We start from the raw sequence: 21,856 nt of genomic DNA on the forward strand, positions 1-21,856 counted from the left end.
ACAGCATGTTACACAGCAGATGTATCAGTATGCTCAGACAGAGTATCCAGAGTATCAACAGTACTCATGAAACAGCCTAGAGAGGGAGGTAGGCTTGCCTCTCATCGAGATTCCTGTAGATCAAGAAGGTCCCTATATTCATAGTCAAGTACTAGGGAAAGACAAAAAGTTTCTGATTGATACAGGGGCAAGTAGGACGACTATAAGTCACGCCGAAGTTCCAGGGGCTCCGCTCTCAGGCTCTAGAAATGTTTCCCTTGGATTTTCAGGAAAGCCTATTGTAAACGAGATATCTAAGCCAGTTACTCTAGAAGTAGGTCCATTGTCCCGTACTACTGATCTATTACTTACGAAGTCATGTCCAGAAAATTTGTTAGGCATTAAGACATTGAAAGAATTAGGTGCAGTCATATGTTGTTCCCCAGAGGGAATACGCTTGTTTTTACGTGACTTCAAGGGTCACTATGTATTACGAGATTTTGATCCGAGATTATCTAATGTTCCGCAGCATCTATGGGCGCAAGGTCCAACTGATGTAGGCTTCATGCAAATCACACCCCACCGTGTGACTCTCAAACCAGGTGTAGTGTTACCACGAATCAGACAGTACAGATTGCCCCCTGAGGCTGTAGCAGCCTTATCCAAAATTATTGACGAGCTCATGGCTCAAGGAGTAGTTGTAGAAACTTCCTGTCCTCTTGGCTACCCTCCCCCCTTCCTACGTCGCCTTGCGCGCAGATCGCTCGGCGGGCAGGGTTGGTGGTGGTGTGGCATTAATCGCCCGATCTGAATTGAATTTTCAAACCCTTCCCTTTTCCCCTATCCCCCCTACTGAATTCCTTGTAGCCCGCTCCCTCTCCTTCTCTCCCCCTATCACCTTACTCCTAATGTATCGTCCACCTCAGTCTTCGTCTCTGTTCTTACCGGCATTTCAAGACCTACTGGCGAATTTAGTGATCAACTACGCCTCAGTTTTGGTGTTAGGGGATTTTAATTACTGGCCCTCGGATCCCTCGGAGTGCACTGCTTCGAAACAGTTCACTGAATCTCTTTCCTCTCTGAACTTGGTCCCGCACATTACCATCCCCACTCATTCGCACGGTCACATACTGGACCAGGTTTGGTCCCTTAATCTTCCAGTCTCCTCGGTGACAATATCTCCTTGTCCCTGGTCTGACCATGCCCTTATTGCTTTTTCCATCTCGTCCAAACCTGTATCCAAAGCCCCACGCGCCAAAAACACCTGGGCGCGGAATTGGAACAGAGTTGATCTCCCCTCTTTGTTTTCTCTACTCCGAAACTCCACTCCCATCCTCTCTGACCTCTCATCCGACTCCCAAGCCAATGCCATTAATACCTGGCTGACTGGGGGTTGCGACTCAGTGGCTCCCCTGCGTCGCATCTCCATCCGGCGACCTAAGGATTCCAACAGGTGGTTTAACGACCACCTAAAAAAGTTAAAACTAGCCACCCGACAGGCAGAGAGGCAGTGGAGAAGAAGTTATCACCCCTCATTAAAAGCTCCTTACCTCACTGCTCTGGCCGAATACAAAACCGCAATTCTCTCCGCAAAAATTTCTCACTTTTCTACCAAAATAATGTCAGCCGAGAACAAATCCAAGGAAATATTCGGCGTAGTCAATGACCTGGCTTATTCCGACAGAGTTTCACCCCAGAACCCTCCATCTCAGTCACTATGTGATCAACTGAATGCTTATTTCTTAGAGAAGATCAATACCATCAAAGCCAACATCCCCCCTCCTTCGCCCGCATTTGTGGCTCCCTCCCCTCCTATTGTCCAAGGTCTCCTCACCTCTATTCCCCCCCTCACTGAGGCAGGATTCCGGGAGATGCTCCCTAAAGTAAAGTCGGGCTCTCCCGCAGACATCTGTCCGGCACGAATCCTGCAACAAATTTATTCTTCTTGCCCTGAGCCCCCTATCACCTTTCTCAACCACTCCCTTGCGCAGGGAGTAGTGACCCCTGCGCTCAAATCAGCCACCATAGTGCCCATCTTAAAAAAGCCTGGCGCGGACCCGTCCATCTCAGCCAATTATCGCCCCATTTCCCTGCTGCCCTATTTGGGCAAGGTGCTGGAACGCCATGTCACCGCAGTTTTCAGCACCCACGTAGAGGCTAATGGGGGATTGGCTCCTCGCCAGGCTGGCTTTCGCCCCAGGCACTCGACTGAATCAGTTGTGGTTGCGGTCCTGGACAACCTCAGGAAGGGTATGGACAATAACAAACATCAGGTGCTGGTACTCCTCGATCTCTCTGCCGCCTTTGACACGGTTGACCACACCATCCTATTGTCCCGTGTCAAGGCGGCTGGAATTGAGGGTTCAGCCCTGATCTGGCTGTCCTCCTTCCTGAGGGACCGCACCCAGGCGGTTCGGCTAGGAGATCTCACGACCACTTCACTCCCTGTCACTTGCGGTGTTCCCCAGGGTTCCTCTCTTTCCCCTCTACTCTTCAATCTCTACATCTCTCCTCTTATCTTTGCTCTTCAGCAGCTGGAGGTCACCGTGTACAATTACGCCGATGACCTCCAGCTCATCTTTGATCTGTCCTCTTCTTCCTTCTCTCTCTCTAATTTCCAGTCTTCTATGACATTTATCAGGGATTGGATGAACCACAACCATCTCAAATTGAACCCAGATAAAACCGAGTTGGTTCTCACCGGTGGTTCTTCCAGTCCCTGGAATTCTCTCTTTTGGCCCCCCACTCTTGGTCCCCCCCCCATCCCTTCAACTTCGGTTAAAACACTGGGTGTTAAAGTAAACAACCAGCTCACCCTTCATTCACAAATCTCCTCTGTAGTTTCTTCCTGCTTCCTCACTCTCCGCACCATCCGCACTGTCTCCCGTTTTTTTTCCCCTCAGGCACTCAAGCAGATCATGGCCGCACTGGTGATATCGCGGCTGGATTATGCCAATGCCCTTTACAACGGCATTCCGGCATACAGCATGCGGAGGCTCCAGATGGTCCAGAACCAGGCGGCCCGGCTGGTCTTTGGTCTCCCGCGATATCATCACTCTACACCGCTCCTTAGGGAGCTTCATTGGCTTCCCGTCAAGGAACGCTCCCTCTTTAAGACCGGCTGCATGGTCTTCCAGGCCCGCCAGGGCACTGCCCCTGCCTTTATTTCCTCGCTAATAAATGAATATGCTCCCACCAGAGAGCTCCGCTCTTCCTCCAAATCTCTCCTCCAAATCCCCCGCTTTAAACGGAAAAAATGGGGTGGAACCAACTTTTCTACCTTAGCCCCTACATTTTGGAACTCCCTTCCTGATCACCTTCGCTTTGCCACCCACTATCTCTCTTTTCGTAAAGATCTTAAAACGTTTCTTTTTAAACAGGCCTTCCCCGTGTAACCTTCCTTTTTTCCTGACAGGTTGATTTTACCTCTGTTGCCGACTCCCATACTAGCGCCAAGAAACCGTACGGTGCACGCTGCGCTTTATAAATGTTTTAAATTAAAATTAAATTAAACTGACTCCAATGTATGTAATTCTCCGATCATTCCAGTCATGAAACGTACTGATCCAAATACACCTCCAGTATATCGATTAGTGATTGACCTTCGAGAACTCAATAAATGTATTATTCCCCAGTACCCAGTTGTCCCAGATATCTCTTCCCTATTGACAGCCATTGATTCTGAAGCCTCATTTTTTACAGTCATAGACCTCAAGAACGCGTTTTTCAGTGTCCCCATTCATCCAGACAGCCAGTTTCTTTTCGGATTTTGTTTAAATGGAAGGAGCTATAAATTCACACGAGCTCCTCAAGGTTTCACAGAAAGTCCTAGTATTTACAGTCAAGCACTTAAGAGACAACTAGACAACATTCACATGCCAACAGACACTGCCCTGCTCCAGTATGTCGATGATCTACTGATCACAGCCCGTTCTGAACGTGCTTGCGAGCGAGCATCACTTACAGTCTTGTATTTCCTTGCCGAGATGGGGCACAAGGTGTCCCCTTCGAAGCTTCAATTCTGTGTCCAGCAAGTGATCTACTTAGGCCACTTGCTGTCCAAGTGGGGTAGGCAGTTGACACCCGACCGTATCCAGTTAATAGCGAGTCTTCCTCAGCCCAAGACACAGAAGGAGGTACGTGCTTTTATCGGCCTTACTTCTTATTGCAGACAATGGATTCCTCAGTATGCATTTCTAGCTAAGCCACTGATACAGTTAACGACACAGGAGGCAGCCGTATCGACTGTCCTCCCTTGGACATCTGAACATACACTTAGTTTCAATGAGTTAAAGAAAGCTTTATGCCAAGCTCCTGTTCTAGCTACACCGAACTACAGTAAGCCTTTTACACTTTTCGTCACAGAACGTGATGGTACAGCATTATCTGTTCTTACACAAGATCAAGCAGGACCATACAAGCCCTGTGCTTATTTTTCGAGCACATTAGATCCTGTAGCCCAGGCTTTGCCTGCGTGCCTCAAGTCAGTTGCAGCCACAGCACTAGCTATCAGACAAAGTGATTCCATAGTATTAGGACACTCTCTGACAGTACAAGTTCCACACTCCGTGGAAGTTCTTTTAAACCGAACACAGACTCAGCACTTGACAATTGCACGTTTGACAGGTTATGAACTGACACTGTTCCAGCCACACATAGAAATCAGACGCTGCAACGTTCTAAATCCTGCTACACTGTTACCGTCAGTTAATCCGAATCCTGCCACACACGACTGTGTGGAAGTAGTTAACACTATGACAAAGCCAAGACAAGATCTGACAGACATTCCATTACTAGATCCCGACCTGACACTTTATGTGGATGGTTCATGTATGAGAACAAGTACAGGTGAACTAGTAGCCGCGTATGCAGTGACTACTGACACTGAAGTTATAGAAACACACCGTATTGACACCCTGTCTGCTCAAGCAGCAGAGCTAGTTGCTCTGACACAAGCCTGCATACACGCCAAGAACCTGAAAGTTAACATATATACAGATTCACGCTACGCATTTGGAGTCGTACACGACTTTGGAGTGCTCTGGCAGGAGAGAGGTTTCATGACTTCTCATGGAACCAAGATTCAGCATGGTCTCCTTATTCAAGCTCTGTTAGATGCTATACACTTACCGGCATCTATTGCTATCATGAAATGCAAAGCACATACGAAAGTTACTGACATTATTTCCCAAGGTAATGATCTAGCAGATCGCACAGCCAAGCTTACAGCACAGACTCCAGATATGCCAGTTAATCCAACACAGACACATACTCCAGATCCGACTACCTGTATGACAGTTAAGGACCCTACTCAAGATGTCATAGATATCCAGTTACATGCTACCCCCGAGGAAATTAAGAAATGGTCCGAACAAGGAGGGGTCCAGACAGATCAGGGATGGTTGACGAAGGGTAGAGCCACATGGTTTCTCCCCGACTCTATGGTTCAAGTCATTATCAATACCGCACATAGTCCAGCACATTTAGGAGAAAAAGCTATGTTAGACAGTATCCAGAACATTTGGTTCAACAAGCATTTACGAGCTGCAGCCAAGCAGAAAATCCGTACCTGTATGATATGTTGCCAGTTTAATCCAGGTAAAAGTGTCCCGGTGGAACAAGGTGGTTTCCAGCCCCCTGACCACCCTTTTGAAGTCCTCCAGATGGATTATATTCAGATGGAGCGATGTCGAGATTTCAAGTATGTCCTTGTAGCTGTATGCGCTTTGTCCAGGTGGACAGAAGCATATCCAGTCCTAGATTACACAGCCGCGACCACTGCCAAGCAGTTGGTTCGTGAATTCTTCCCCCGCTATGGACTCCCAAGGGTCGTATATTCTGATAACGGCCAGCCATTCTCATCTGAGCTGATGAAACACGTTTCCCTGTTGTTAGGATACCAGTGGAAGTTCCATTGTGTACGCCATCCAGAAGCAGCCGGTCTAGTAGAGAGACATAACCAGACCCTAAAAATCCGTATCGCCAAAGTTTGTAAAGAGAAAGGTGTGGACTGGCTAGTAGCTCTGCCAGTCGCTCTGTTTTATATGCGCATGGTCGCACATTCCAGATCAGGTCTGTCCCCGTACGAGGTCGTATTCGGCCGCCCCCCTAATATGTGGGGTACACCTAGACCCCGAAGTATTACCGATGTTTCAAGTAATATGCTGACAGATTACCTAGCTTCCTTGATGTCTGCCCTGCACTCTTGTCGTTCACAGGTCTCCGCCGCATTTCCAGACAATACCGAGGTGGCACCGCATGACATCGTTCCCGGAAGTTTGGTTCTTGTAAGGAACTTTGATCGTTCAAGTCCGCTGGAGCCCCGCTGGAAGGAGCCAAAACAAGTACTCCTGGCCACCCGTACTGCCGTCAAGCTGGAAGGCAGGAAGGGCTGGGTCCATCTGTCGCATGTAAAGAAGTTTTATGGACTAAAGACTGTTTCCAAGAACATTTCCCAGGATTTTAAAGACTGTCAAAGTACTATTCTCAAGGACTGTCCCGCAAATGACAATGATACAAATCCCTCCCTGTTAGAGAAAACTCCGCAGCAGGAGTATAAGAAGAAATTAAGGTCTAGTAAAATAAGTCAGCCAGTTTGATTGTCTAAGTCCTCCCCTAGGTGAAACGGTTAGACCGGTTTCTGACATGTATAAAATAGACCCCCATAGTGAGAGAGTTAGTCAAAACTCAATCCGATATATCGTTTTTCTAAGTTTCATGTTGTTTTTCAGCCTTATGATTACCTGCACGAGTTATGCATTTTATTTATGTTTTCCAATTTCTCATGTAAATAAGTCTTCTAATACTACAGTAGAACACACGTTTAGTGATCTGCCTCCTCATGAACTATCTTATCGTCTTGCTATGCGAAATAATTCCTTTATCCGCATGTTACATTATTCACACCAGACCAGCAATGCCACTAATTGTTGGGTGTGTGGTCGACTCCCCCCTTTCCAGACACCGAAGGGAGTTTTGCCACTCTTTCCTTATCCATTTTCACATACTGGTTCGTGTGGAGCATGGTCCACGTTAACATTATCCTCAAATGATATGTCCTTTCTTAACAGTACATGTTTTCCAGACAAGCAAGGTCTTCCCCACAGAACAGGGTTAGATCTAGAAAATGAAGTTTATAATTTAGGTAATTATTCTTCGAATTTTATGGTCTTGAATGTTCAGTCTGATTCTACTCCAGACTTACCTGCTATTTCAGTATTACCAGTCAAAGGCGAATTATGTGTCCGAAAGAATGGTTCCGTACATGTGGGACATAGTGATTGTACTACTATTGTCAAGTATAGTGACAGCAGGAAATCTATTTTCAAAGCTTCACGTCATTCTTATTTTGTTTGTGGTCAGACCGCATATGTTCGTCTGCCCCTCGATTGGGAGGGAACCTGTTACATTGCCTTCCTACTGCCACCAGTTTTCCTAGCCCCACCTGACTATCATAGGAATTCCCACTTAGTACATACTAGACACAAGAGGGACCTCCCGATTGTCGATTATACTGAAACTGCTCTAGAACAATACATAGATATCAATAAAGGTGTCTTCCCCTACTTAGGTACTGTCGTGAACAGTAAACTGATACGTAGATTAACCAGAACACTTGAAGCAGTAGTGATTGAGACTACCTCCGCTCTAGGTAACTTAACCGAAGAGCAATCCTTTATGAGAATTGTCGTGCTCCAGAATCGTCTCGTCCTTGACGTCATACTGGCCGATAGGGGCGGGGCATGTAGAGTCATCGGATCTAGTTGCTGCATTTTCATTCCTAATAACGCGCCGTCTGTTTATTCAGCTATAACCAGACTCCATAAAATTGCCCATCTGTTACACCAAAATCCAGGCACCTGGACATGGTCCGGTTGGTTCTGGAATATAATTTCCGCCTGGGGATGGAAAGTGTTGTCCTTTCTAGGTATTGCAGTAGCGATCATATTCAGTTGCTGCCTCTGTATACAATGTGGCCCTGCGATTTGCGGCATGTGTGCTACCTCTTGTATTCCTAGTCCCGAGTCCCGTTCTAAATCCCGTTCCAAGAAAATTCGAGACGAGCAAATGATACTGTATGAAATGATAGATGGTATCATGAATATTGATGTTTCCTGATGGAAACGTAGTGACAAGGAGGGAATGTGGAAAAGTAAATTTTGCCATGTTCTGTGTCCCTACGTGTTCCCCATCCTATGTTGTATGTGCATGATTAATATGCATATGTATTCCCCATGTTCGATTAAAGACGCAATTACAGTTGTGTCCATCTCTAGTATGCCAGTTTCCAGTTCTCGTGAAAGCTACGAGTATCAGGCCTATGTAAAACTACGTTGCCACGTCTCTCAGTGTGCACGTTATTTCATTGAAAAGTCCCCGTTTCTAGTCCTCAAAAGGGCCCGGACACCAGATTCAGCTCCTGTCTCCTGAGCCCTCGCTGAGGAGCGATACAGCCCCCACCTGTATTCCTGACCCTTCACTTACTTCCTGCCTTACAGTGCCCGGCTTGGCCTGGCTCTGCCTCTGAGTCTGCCAAAAGTATGTTATGATTCTAGTTATCAGTCCAGCCCTCCTTCTCTGCATTCCTAAGCTACTGAATCGCATCAATAGTTTCAGTCATCGTCTAGCCTTTACGTCTCCATGTAAGAGAAATACTGTATTAATGGTCATTTAATATTCCTCATCACGCACTACATGTAGAATAATGCATGCACCAGTCTTAGAGTCTGTTAGCCTTTACCCCGATACCTTTTAGTTTATATCAACATGTTCTCTAAACATCAGATACTAGATAGTGTTTAGGTACATGTCGCCCTGACTCTCCAGACTTCAGTCTCTGCTCCTAGCGCAGAAGTCATAGCCCCCAGCTTCTCCTAGTAACACGTCATTGTCAGTTTGCGCGCACCACTAGGTTAGAGGTCCCGGCTCCTTAGGTCGCCCCCTCCATGTTACCGCCCCATTTATGACATATTCTGTTACGTTTACATCACATGTCCATGTATACGCCTCCTGTTACACCCACTTTCACCCTTATCTTTCGCGACTGCTATTGACCACACCTACTGCTCCGCCTATCGTATGTATTGTAATGCAATTGTTTTAGTATATATGCTTGTGCACTGTTATTAAATGTTACGCCGATTCCAATTCTGTCCCAGGCAGCGCTGCCATCCTATTCCTGTGCAGGTTGCCCTGTTCCTGTCCTTTATGCTGTATTAAACCTGCAAACTCCTACTACCTCGAATCTTGACTCTTATTTATTGAGCTATCTGTTATTATTATGTCCAGTCAAACCTAGATCCGGTATTATTTATTTATATACCACACCAAACCGACGGCAAAGGCACCACTTCCCTTAACAATATATGTACGTCTCCCCTACGGAAGGCCCACAGAGCCCGAAGGCAGGGAGCTGTATATTATTACGAGGGGCATGTGTGTCTATGTATGTCCTTTCAGCAAAACCCTTCAAGCTGTTGTTTTGTTGATTAAAAGTTAGTAGCCCCATTGGCTAACACAGGGTTACAGGCTAGCACCCCAGCCTGGCTAACATCTGAATTGGACTACCTAACTGTAGGTATCAAATTAATCGTAGCATTAGACCAGACCTGACACCCAGGTCGCATTTAATGTCACTATTAAAGTAAATCAACTTTTAGAAAGTTGCCACTCTGTGACCCAGCTGTTCTAATAGCCTCAAACAGGCAGCATTCTGCCCGCCTGGGGAGTGGTGTGAACGACTTCCAGGCTTGAAAACAAAAGAACGCTGAAGGGAGAGGTGTCTCCTCCCCCTTGCAGAAAATCACTCTGGATGTTAGCCAAAAAGGCGAGCTTGAAAGGCGAAGCAGCCTTTGGTGGGCAAATGACGATAACACTCCTGAGTGGCTGCCCTTTGTTTAGGCAGACAAGCTGGAAACAGAACTATAGAGCGAAGACCAGTGCCCAAACCGGTTTCCCGTGGGAGTGTAGCCCACAGATAGCCACGTGTCTAGGGTGGGCTACCAACCTCCTAACAGCCGAGGAAGGGTTCAGACACCTTAGGAGTGGGAAGAATAGTGCACTCTGAGATTGTTGGGACGTTGTCACCAGAAGGGAAGGCACCAGTGGCTAGTGACTGAGTGGCTCCTTGGGGCACTTTCCTGGCATAAATATGACACCCCTGGCACCCTGACCCTCAGATCACATTGGAATTGGAACAAGGACTGAAGAAGAACTGCCCTGCTACCCCGGACTGGACAAAGAAAGTCTGCACCGTCTGCTGGACTGCACCTACTCCACTTTAGGGCTTGCAAAGTTGGGAGCTGTGGCTCTTGGAGAGGGGTAAAGTTGTGCCCCAGACCAAAGAAGTGGCTTCAACAAGTAGTTGGCTGATCCCCAAAAACCAGATCTATGGACAAAAGAGCGAAGAAGCCCAAACCGTTAAGTTGGTAGCCAAATCCACGAACTTGCCGATGATTGCTGCTGGGAGCCCCTGAGACCAATCCTTGAAGGGCAAAAGTTGCACCTGAGTCGGCCAGGCCTGGGATGGTTGTCAAAGTCCGGATTGATCGTCCAAGAGGGACACTAGCCTCCACTAAATGATTCTGCTCCAACCTTTGTACTCGGAGACTGGTAGCCCCGCCGCAGCTGGCCTTCCATTGTCTTGAAGGGGACGTTGTGGGACCCCGACCTCTGTGGCCAAAGTTGCCCCACATCACCCGTGACTGAGAAATCGTTGAATGCACAGCAACTGGAGCATCTTTTCATCCGGTACCCCTAGCATCGGGACCACTAAAGTAGATGGCGTTTGTGCTGTAAAGTTTGGAACTGGACTAGAAAATGCTTTGGTGGTCAGGTACTTGTCCAAATCTACCCCATTGGCCCAACAGACCTTTATCCTGTCGAATTTGGTAGCCCAAGCCGTAGCCAGAGTAGCCAAACTAACTTTGACAAATGTTTCAAAAGTTTCCAAACTTTATGCTGACCAATACTTGTTTGCGGTTGAAATTAAAAGTCAAAAAGCCTATAAAAATCTGCATTGCCGGAAAGCTATGATGGATTTTGCTCATCAAGGACTCTAAAAAATACTAAAAATATATTCTATTTTTATACACTGGGGCCTTGTTTCATTCATGTAGTGTGACGTTCTTCTTTCATTGTTTGGTACTGTTAAATGCTTTGCACTAAGTTTCTTTGGTCAGGCCTTGCTGCTCAAAAGTCATAGGTACCCGGGGTTAAGCTTCAGGTTGTTCAAAGGAGCCTGACTAAACCCAAGATAGTTTGCGTGACTGTATTCCACAGTAAGACCCCAGAGCCATTCCATATAATATACCCAAATCATAACAAAAACATAACCTAATTTGGCTGCTGTTGGGTAGCGTGGTGCAGAGCGGGTGGGCCAAACTCCGGAGGAAATGTGTAAAGCATCCAAGCAGTACACACAGACAACACACAAGGCACACTCCAAAAAGAGACGCTACACAAGGTTGTGTAAGAATAACTTTTGTATTGTGTAAACCACAGGATAATAATCACCGTAATCTCTACACTGCGCCAACCGGCGCCAAGGCAATATTTACAGGGGGATTATATACATGGCAGGGCCAATCGGGCCGCTGCCAGAACCATTGCGAAGGACAAAGGAAAAAAAGATATGTCCATCAGTCTCAGTCCTGCAATAAAAACATCAGGGCGTGACAGTAGGCATTAGGCCAGAATCCCTGCAACGGAAACATCATGGCATCACCATAAGGGTAAAAGCAGAAACCTCTGAGAGCAGGCGTAATCTAAAGCATCCTATTACGCCTCTCAACATGCATAAACAACAGGAATACCCCCTGCGGTAGGAAAGCTGTAAGGGGACAACATTAGCATGAACATTCGCGTGAGGCATAAAATCAACAACATAAATCAAGGTGCGAGTCCACCCTAAGCATATAACATGTTATGCATCACATTAGTAGAAAGTACATTGGGCATAATCACAGTAGGTGCTCTCAGTATGACTCGACATGTGCATGTGGCACCCCACAAGACCTAGAAATGTAAGAGGTATAATCAGGTTAGCATAGGCGCATCATTACCATGAGCCTACTCCAATACATCTGGGCATCCAAATAGGCCTAGAACCCTGAGCATCACACCATGCATAACATTAGGTATAACTTTATGCATGGCCTTAGGCATTATCACATGCATAGATCACACATGCAGTACATGGGGCCTAAACACCTGCGGCAAGAAACATTCTCATCAGTGTAACAACACTGTAAGCATACGTCAGGATACATCGCTAGGCAACATCACATTAGGCATAATCATCACTATCACCATGGGCCTACGCCTGGGAGCATGGAAATAATATCCGTAGTGTAACCACACGTTATGCCTACATCCTAGCAGGTCATCACTAACTATATGCCCCAATCATTGCAGCTGCCGCACTGTCCAGCGGGGCAGTTGTATCCAACCAAAGTCCTGCACTGTTGGCGTGTGGGAATCCCTCTTCTGAGGCTCTCTAATTACACAATTGTCCCCAACGTAGAGTCCTCTCCCGGGACTCGGTAATGGAAGCAATGTGGCCCCCAGCGTAGCAGCTCCCTTCGCTCTAGCAGGGCAGCGGCAAAATCCCTGGCACGGGGGCAGACACCGGCAATGTGCCCCGACTCACCCCCCCAGCTCCGCACATGCAGCCCCACTCACCGGCAGTCCGGGGCCTCTGGCCGCAACCGGCTCCCCTCTTCCGCTGCTCCTCTTCGTGCGGGTGGGGCTCTCCTGGTGTCTTCGTGGGCAGGGAAGGCAACGACAATGTGCCTCGACAGTCCCTGCCCGCCTCTCTCCCACTTACGCTGCACACGCGGGGCTCGGCTGGTCTTCACCCAGGCCCCGTCCTAGAAGGTGGGACTTCCGGGCGGTGCGGCAGCCGACGCCAAATGCTGCGCGGCTCCCCTGACCCGGACGGACCTCGGGGAAGCTCCGCCCCCATCCCGGCTGGGCTCACTGACTTCTGCGTCGCGTCTGTGGCGTGGACTCCTCCGGGGCCGCAGCGGTGATCCTGGCAGTAGTACGCGGGGTGGGCTCCCGCTCAGTTGAAACGTAGACGATTCTCCCGGGCCGCGGCGGTGACTCCAGGCGGCAATGAGGGATAGGCTCCATCTTACTGTGAAGTGGACGGCGGGGTGGGCACCCGCTGTAGTTTAGAAATAGACAGTTCTCCCGGGCTGCGGCGGTGATTTGCGGCCAGATCAAAGTGCGGGGTAGGCTCCCGCCGGGTTTCAAACCGTCAAAAGGGCGGCAATATGCGGGGTGGGCACCCGCTTACTTCAAAGGCATACAAAGCGCCGCCACTACGCGGGGTGGGCACCCGCTTCCATTTAAATCAGCACAAGGGCGCAATCACGCAGGGTTGGCTCCCGCAGCGCTTTTAAATAAAGGCGTTCTTCCTGGGGTCATGAAGAATTGAGCTTAACAGGCGTAAGGTAGCACCACCAGATTCCGGGGGCAGAAGACAGGGCTCCCCTTCTCCTGGGCACTCGGTAGCTAGCGCGGCCCTCACCAAGCACTAGATGGCAGGCAGGGGGGGTACAGGCAATCCAAACATAGTTAGCGCTTCTCTTCCCCTGGCACTCCGCATGTAGCGCTCACGAAGCGCAAGGTCCCACCAGCAGCCTCAGGGACCAAAGGTAGCGCTCCTCACCTCCTGGGGGGTACAGTCCAGCCCAATATAACGCTCCTCCTCTTCAGGGGCCAGGTAGCAGAGCAGCAGGCACTACTGGGCAAGGTCAGCAGTCAGCGGGCACTCATCAGGACAGGGCGGAAGGTCCTAGAAACCATCCCCCTCTGTAACGTGGCACTCCTCCTGTTACAACAGCCTTGACTCCGGCAGTGGGGCTCTCACTAGCCCTGTGGACAGCAGGGGGGTTACAGTTGGGCACAGGGTCCAGCACACAGGCCCATGTGGCGGTACTTCCTGGCAGCAGGTCCCCTCACGTTCATGTCCACGCTCTGTCTGAGCACATGGTGGCACAGCCCCCTTACTTATACGCCTCCCCACCCCACATACCAGACAGTGCCAGAAGCTTCTAGAAGCGTCTGGGGAAACTGGTTCTAACCGGCTCAGGGGGAGGAGTAGAGCTCCTGGGTGCCAGGCTTTCCCTCCAAAAGCTGGGATGGCTGGGAACCGAACAACTAGACTGCTAACCCACCACAGTCAGGCGGCACCCATTTTAAAAGCGACATTTCACCAAGGTGCATTTTCACAATGGAGAAATTAGAGGTGCGCACACCATTGCATCACATTTACTATGGCATCTCACACCACACATGGCCTATACATTTCTCTACCATGGGGGAGACATCCTCACATAGGGGGGTGAAAACTGAAACATTTTGGGGAAAAAGGGCCAAGTCCAACAGCTGCAATTCCACAACCAATAAAAATCCCATCCCTGCGTACCTGCCGTAGGATTGCACGGATCCATATCCGCTGCCACCATATCCACCGCCACCATATCCTCCATATCCTCCACCTCCGAGGTCACCTGAAAGAAAGTTATAGCACATGTAGGTCTGCAATTAAGCAAGAGCGTGCAGAGACTCAGTGAGTAGAATGTCAACACTTAGAGGTAATGCACTGCATGTTAAACCCTAAGACGGTAACAGCAGTTACCGCAAGTCCTGCACTTGTGCTTCCAAGCAATAAGAAGCACTATTCAGCCGCTGTCGAGGGCCACCATGACATCTGCCTGTCGGAGTACACAGGCATCCCAAATGTAAAATACTTGCCTCGTCCTCTGCCGCGACCAGATTCTTCACTGCCGGCCCCATCGCTTCTGCCTGAAGGTGTGCCTTCGTAGGAAACTCGGATCTGGCGCCCAGCAATACTCTGTGGAAGATCAAACGCAGAGTCTACATGAGAACAGCAGCAGCATTCATAACCCTCCAATGAGGCCTCTGCACACCGCAAACATTAAGCATCCAGGGGAGGAACCATTGCAGACAAGCCTCAGCTTGGTCCACAATTAGGTCAAGCTTCACTGAGAATGGAGCAGTTCATCTATTCGTCAAACCTTTAGACTTTCATTTTACAACTAGACTTTGCTGATCCATGCTATCATTTGCAAGCACAATCAGAACATTACAACCTTTTCGCTTCATTCAAAAGAGTGTAAGAAGCACTCACCTGCCCATTCATGGCCTGTAAGGCGGCCTTGGCATCTTCTTCGCTCTCAAAGGTGACAAAACCAAACCCTCTGGACCTCTGGGTGTCTTGCTCCCTTACTACCACAACTACAGGGTGGAAAACAAGGGGCATTAATGGAACACTTGCTACTCCCAGTCACTGTCTAATGAAATGCTGTTCACTTTAAAGGAGGATAAAAAGGATGAATCACCCACTCTTCAGGATTCATACTTGTGACAATTTTACATACAGCACCCATGTTTTCCTGCAGCAAAGTCCTACAGTGAGTCCTAAACACCTCTTGCACATGAAGTTCAGTCTAGTCGTGTATGACATTAAGCAGAACATTAAGCAGGCCTGGAATACACACCTGATTCGATCTTCCCATACTGGCAAAATGCGCCTTCCAAGATCTCCTCTGTTGTGCTGTTTGCGAGGCCGCCAATAAAAAGTTTCCTGTCATGGGAAGACATGATGAACACTGAAAAAAAAAGCCAAATCTCAGTTAGATCAGGAACCATCCCAACCAAGTGGCAGTAAAACAGGCAGACAGCAATGGTGAACACTCACAACACCTCCATGCAGAGACAACCCCAACATGCCAACAAACAACCTGCAGCAACAGCGATCAGCCATGGTCGCAAAGCATGGGAAGGCCATTCAAAGGTTTTTCTTGGAGTCTTGGACCAATTAACAGTTACAGGGCAGTATCTGAGGTGGGTTCTATTATGTATTACTTATAATAAGAACAGATATGGACTAGCGGGCAGTTAAAATGACACCTCCTAAAAAACACTAAGTCCTAGCACCTTTGGGACCTGAGTTTCGGGTCTAAATACCATTATAGCACTTACGTGTTAATGGACCATAAAGGAAATAACAGACTCCTATTGGTGGGGGAATCAGAAGGCTTTGGGTGCTCCTGGCAACACATGCAAAAATCACAGGGAACCACATATTTCTGAATCTGCTGCTGGCAAAACCCACAGGGCAGAACAGAAAAGGAACAATGGTGTGGTGGCAGTTCTTTTTCAGTCCTTAACCTCACATCAGGCATCAATCAATGGACAAACCCCAAGCCATGAAATACCAAACATGACTTTGGATTCCACACACCGGCAACCCTATAAGACCACTCCATAAAAAGAAAAGAAAAAACAGTTATTCCTCTCTGAGATCTGGTCCAAGCTGTTTACTGTGCTAATGTTCAATGTTTGTTATTTGTGAGATACTCGATTATACATTTGGCTCTACACAGATATGTTTAATAAATACATTCCTTCACCCAATAAATTAGCGGCAGGCCTATCTCCCCCAGGGTTCCGTGACGAATGGTTGCTTTCTATGATCACCCGGGATTGTGACTGGATCCTCCTCAACCTGTTCTTTATATTGTTCATCTGGAGACCACGTAGTCATACGTAATAGTTTAGTGTTGAAATGGCCTGTCACAGGTAGGGCGCACTTCATAGGTGTCAGGCAGGCCTTCTGTTGTCAGCCAGCAGACCTTTACCACCATCAAGAGGAGGCAGGGCCAGAGCCTGGATGGCTATCCTGCAATCCATTTCTGGTAGGAAGGAATTCACTCCACAGTCAGCGGGTGTCACTCACAGTCTGTTTTCTGAGATCTTCGTCTTTGAGCAAGAGCTGTCCATCTAGAAGCCCCAATTGCTGCCATTATTCAGTAATGGGATAACGTTCATCTCACAAGAGCCTTTCTTGATCTGCTGTTCGCCTCTTCTGGAAATCAGTACAGACTCTGTCTTAGTAGGGTTCAGCCTGAGTTAGCTAAAGGGACATCCATGCTTAAATGGCAAAGAGCTAATTCTTCAGATAGTCAATGCTGAGGATGAACCAGCCTTTGATGTAGAGCTTCAGGTCATTGGTGTCCAATAAATAACTGATGCCCATGCTGAGCAGCAGAACTTCCCAGAGATCCAAATAAAGACTGAGGCTCATTGATAAACAAATTGAGCCTTGGCGTCCTGCAGGCGACAGATTCTCTGACCTGAAAGAACACAACTGGAACATATGAACTCTGGTGAATCGCTCCAGTTCAATCCCTCATAGTTCCTCCTGACTACGAGAGAGTCAAATGAACACCAGTATCAAATGATTTTCCCTAGCAAAGGCAGAGGACTGAGCCAGCTGCAGTTTCATCTCAGTAACTGAGGAGCAGAATTCGAGCGGCATTTACATCATGCTCAATTGCCCTGAAGAGCAATTGGTGTCTGCGGGAAGCTCTTTTGATGGTCTTATGGATGTGGGGTCAGTGTTCCTTGATCTACAACTCCACTTTTACTTGTCTGATTGCACACTTACGGGTCACACCGTGGAGAGTTTGGCTTACATAGAGAAGATTGAGGGAGTACAGACATCTGCTGTCCCCTGAAAGGAAGTTTTAGGTAGTGTCTCAACATCAGTGCTGGGGTTTCTGCGCAGTTATTTCCATGTGGCGTGCACCCATTGGGAAGCTTTTGAAACATCTCACTTGTTTATGTAGATGCGTATCCTTCTATAGCACCATTGCACCTGAAGGTATTTGAGCAATTTACAAAGAACTGTAGTTAAACAGGCAAGATATGTTTACAGAAAGTAATTTAAATTAGGTAGCAGCCAAAGAGGGGGTTAAAGCAGGGGGCTAGAAAAGGACGAAACAAGTGGCAAGATAGGTGAATCAATAAGTATAAGGGAAAGCGGATGAATTAGCGTGAGAAGCACAGAGATGGTAGGAAGAACACGAGATTTACAACAAAGAGACAAGAAACAAAGGGGGCGGACAAATGGCTAAACAGCAGATGATCAAAAAAAGTTAAAGTCAGGCATCCCTAAGGAGGAGGAGGATTTGATTCAGGCAAATTATTGTTTAGATGTCTTCTGAACAGGAATGTCTTTCTGGAAGGTCGGGATGTCAGAAGCCAACCTTAGTTTGGCTGATAGCGAGTTACATAAAGAGAGTACAGAATCCGGAGAAGGTGTGCTGTTGGCCATCTTAAATAAAAGTGTATGACTGGATATTTGGTCCTTATGAGATGAGTACACATAGTTTGAAGACCTTTTTACAGGGGTGTGAGACGTCTCTGTACAGAAGTATTTAAACATGTTGCATTTCATGGTACACTGCCTGGGATAGGTGACCCTATATGAATGTTTAATATTCATGTTATCGTTATCAGTTAGCCTCCTTTAACAGTTATCCTTCTTGGTTCTCCATATTCCAGTGTGCGTTGTAACTTAAACCTCCCTTAACAAGTAGTCTAAGGATAGTGAACAACTGCACACCCAAACTTAAGGGAATTTCTTTCCAACTGTGTCAGATGTGAAATTTCTAATAAGAATCCGAGCACATAGCTGTGGATGGCCTCTGGAGACAGGGTTACCACCTACCACGTTGACATAAGAGGGAAAAGATATATGTGATTATGGATATCAGCCTCTCACTCCAAACCCAACTCAAAGAGACAGTGCCTCTTACTATATGATGAGCACTTTAACAAATACTTTTCTATTCTTACAAGTTGTCTAAAGGATGTAAGTATCAACATGTCTAGGTCTGCCACATCTTGATTACACCAATCGATTCTAATCCCAGACTCTTGAAACCAAGTTAACAAGGTATAATAAATCCAGAATGCTGGGGCCAGACTTCCTAAACCTGAGCAGACATCAACACATTACCCCTTCCCCGGTTACTAGTAGCAGGAAAAACTAATACGATTAACGTTTCAATTAACCAAGTGTCTAGCAGCAGCAACCTATGTACTGTTTCTCTCCTAAAACATTTACTAACATCTCTGTACCTGCTTAACATGCAGTGGCTCAAAAATGTCCACTTGTAACTTTTGCGCTAGATATGGAAATTGTTCCTTATAAACATGACAACTTCTTGGCTTTCGTTGCTGAACTTGATACCATTTTGAGACTTTGTACCGTGCACATCTTTTTAGTCAAGCATGTTCTCAAAATGCATAAAAATAGACTTCAGGTTGGGACCAAACACTGTCAGAGCTCATTTTTCAAGCAATGACTACTAACTGTAGTCTGCACACCCAGATTTGAAATGGTTACAGCCCTCTTGCAGGCTATGCTACCAATAAGAGGATTGTTTTTCCATAACCGACTGCAAGCTGCAAGTACATCATCCTACAAGCAAACACTGCAACAAATCCTTGTGTGAGTGATTTGCACTGGTCTGGTAACAGCACTGTCACATTTCCCAGCCTTTCACTTCTAATCTAGCACTCTGTGCTCACCAGGCAACTGCTCTCCATATGTACGCTCTGCATAGGGGCGTTCCAGGTCAAGGCAGCTGACTACAAAAGACTGTGTGGTTCTATTCGACTTATTGCCTTAGCAAATGACACCCTCTACCTCCCAGTCCCACTCTAGCATTCCCAGACACGCTGACTGTATTTCTCTCTTGAAGACACAATCTCCCTTGAACACAGAGAGGGGGACCCTCTGCATCTGACCGGACACGAACATACCTGGCAGCATATTAAATATCTATAAAGGATGCATCCCATGGGATTGGGGGCGAGTCCACTGAAGTCAGCGCACATTAACTATTTTTTGGCATGGGTTCCCAATGCATGCATGATAATAGACCCGATTCAGGAGGGAGCATCCCGAATTGCCAAGCCCCCCCCCCCCCCCCCCAAAATATATATTTATTTTAAAATCTCTCACTTCCCTGCCCTAAAATAATGTTGGCAGACATGACTGAACCCGCATAGAGGGCGAAGCCCATGCATGCCAACCCTCCCGTCTCAAATTGAGCGCTCTGAACCGTTAAACTGCCTCCACTCCCATCAAAATCACGCCATAGGTAAATAAACCCTGATTTTTTTTTTTTTTTTAAAGCGACGGGTAAATAAACCCTGATTTATTTGAATCCTCTCCCCTGTTCCTGATTCCTCAGGCTGCTGTGGGCGGCGCCCTCCACCTGAGGGAGAGGTGACAGGTCATGAGCGCCATTCTCCTTCAGGTGGTGGGAGTAACAGCCATACGACGTCACTAGGTACGCGACAACGCCTCGCTCCCTCTGATGTCATAAAAGCGCGCCCACCGCGGCACACGCGTCGAACCTTCTGGAGCGTCGGCGGCGACCCTTACCTGCCAGCAGACGGCACGGCCTCGCGATTCCCGAGCACCCATCGCGCGCTCTAGTTTATACCGTGTTTCTTCTCATAAATATTTATGGCGTGACCTCACAATGAGACCGCGTGCTCACGACGTCCGTGTCAGAGTCAGGCAAGCTGCAATGCTTCCACCACGGTCTGTGCAGGCGCGGCGACGATGCCTGACCCTAAGATGGCGGCAAGTGAGCTCCTGGGATGCGGCAGTAGGGGGCGCTGCGCCCCAGCATTATAGGAGGCCACGAAATGTGTATTTAATGCAGTTTAGACAAAACACGCCATCAAGTTTTATTTTTGCAGATTTACACAACTCGCCCCGAAGGAATTGGAGCACTTTACATGAGCACCAGTTAGGTTACATAAGGACACAGAGTTAGGTTACATAAGGACACAGAGTTAGGTTACATAAGGACACAGAGTTAGGTTACATAAGGACACATTTTTTTTGTAGGCAAGTGGATATTAAATATGAGCACCAGTTAGGTTACATAAGGACACATTCATTAGGTCGAGCCTGTCCCATTCCGCAGGAATGGATAGGATCGAATTCAAGTGCTCGATCGGCTAGTGAAACCACTGGCGTTTCTTCACAGTGCATGTGAGGTCACGTGACCACACAAGCACGAGCATCTCCGTAATCCGCCTGCCCCCACCAGGCTCGCATTCCCGCCCCCTCACCAGGCCGCACATCTGCCTGCCACACTTCTCCTCCCCTAATTATGTGGCCGGCCGTACTTAGTTTCCTGGCCGCTTCCCGGCCGCTCTTGTTTTTAGCTCCCCTTACCATTTGCTCCTGCCTCCGAGAGCTTCAAAGGGATCTGCTTCACATTTCACGGCCGCCGTGACTCACATTTCTCCTTCCTTCGTGCCCAGCCCCCCTCCCAGCGCTGCCTTGTTTTTCATGCTCGAATCCTTCACCCTGCTTTGGCCTGTCTTTCGTTCTTGTTCTCTCCTGTCCTCTATCTCCCACCTTTATGTTTAATCCTTTTTGCCTCTTTCTCTGTCATACAGATTTACATGCACTTCCCAGAGCAATGGAGAAAGCCAAAGCACCCCTCCCCACGCCCCTTTATGTTTCTCTTACTCCACCTATCTCTCCTTCCTCTCGCTCGCTTTTTTCCCCTCCCTCCCTCCCCTTTCTTTCTTCCTTCCTTTCTTTCTTTCGTTCTTTCTTCCTTCCTTGCTTTCTTTCTTTCATTCTTCCCTTCTTTCTTTCATTCTTCCTTCCTTTGTTCGTTTCTTCCTTCATTTCTTTCTTCCTTTCTCTCTTCTTACTTTCTTTCTTCCTTTTTCTTTTTCTTTCATTCTCTCTTTCTTCCTTTCTCTCGTTTTCTTTCTTCCTTCCTGCCTTCCTTTTTTCTTTCTGTCTTCTTTCTTTCTTCCCCCTTTATTTCTTTCTTTCTCTTCTTTCTTTCTTCCTTTCTCTTTTTCTTTCATTCTTTCTTTCTCTTCTTTCTCTCGTTTTCTTTCTTCCTTTCTTTTTTATTTCTTTCCATCCTTCTTTCCTTCCTCTTTCTTTCTTTCCTTCTTTCTTTCTTTCTTTCCTTCTTTCTTTCTTTCTTTCCTCTTACCCCCCTAT

General features: G+C 47.5%; 1 protein-coding gene across 1 annotated transcript in view; it reads right to left on the reverse strand.

Annotated features, from left to right (window-relative positions):
- The window catches only part of LOC144799925 (RNA-binding protein 3-like), a 36,128-nt gene extending 16,088 nt beyond the window's left edge, over positions 1–20,040 (reverse strand). The window contains exons 1-5 of the mRNA XM_078671552.1: positions 20,019–20,040; positions 15,510–15,620; positions 15,140–15,246; positions 14,743–14,842; positions 14,414–14,498 (exon numbers count right to left, since the gene is read on the reverse strand). Of these exons, the coding sequence (XP_078527678.1) occupies positions 14,414–14,498; positions 14,743–14,842; positions 15,140–15,246; positions 15,510–15,612 (395 nt within the window). The 5' untranslated portion in view covers positions 15,613–15,620; positions 20,019–20,040. The remainder of the gene's footprint in view (positions 1–14,413; positions 14,499–14,742; positions 14,843–15,139; positions 15,247–15,509; positions 15,621–20,018) is intronic.
- Between the last annotated feature and the right edge of the window lie 1,816 nt (positions 20,041–21,856).

Source organism: Lissotriton helveticus, chromosome 12, assembly GCF_964261635.1.
Source record: "Lissotriton helveticus chromosome 12, aLisHel1.1, whole genome shotgun sequence".
Lineage (NCBI taxonomy): Eukaryota > Metazoa > Chordata > Amphibia > Caudata > Salamandridae > Lissotriton > Lissotriton helveticus.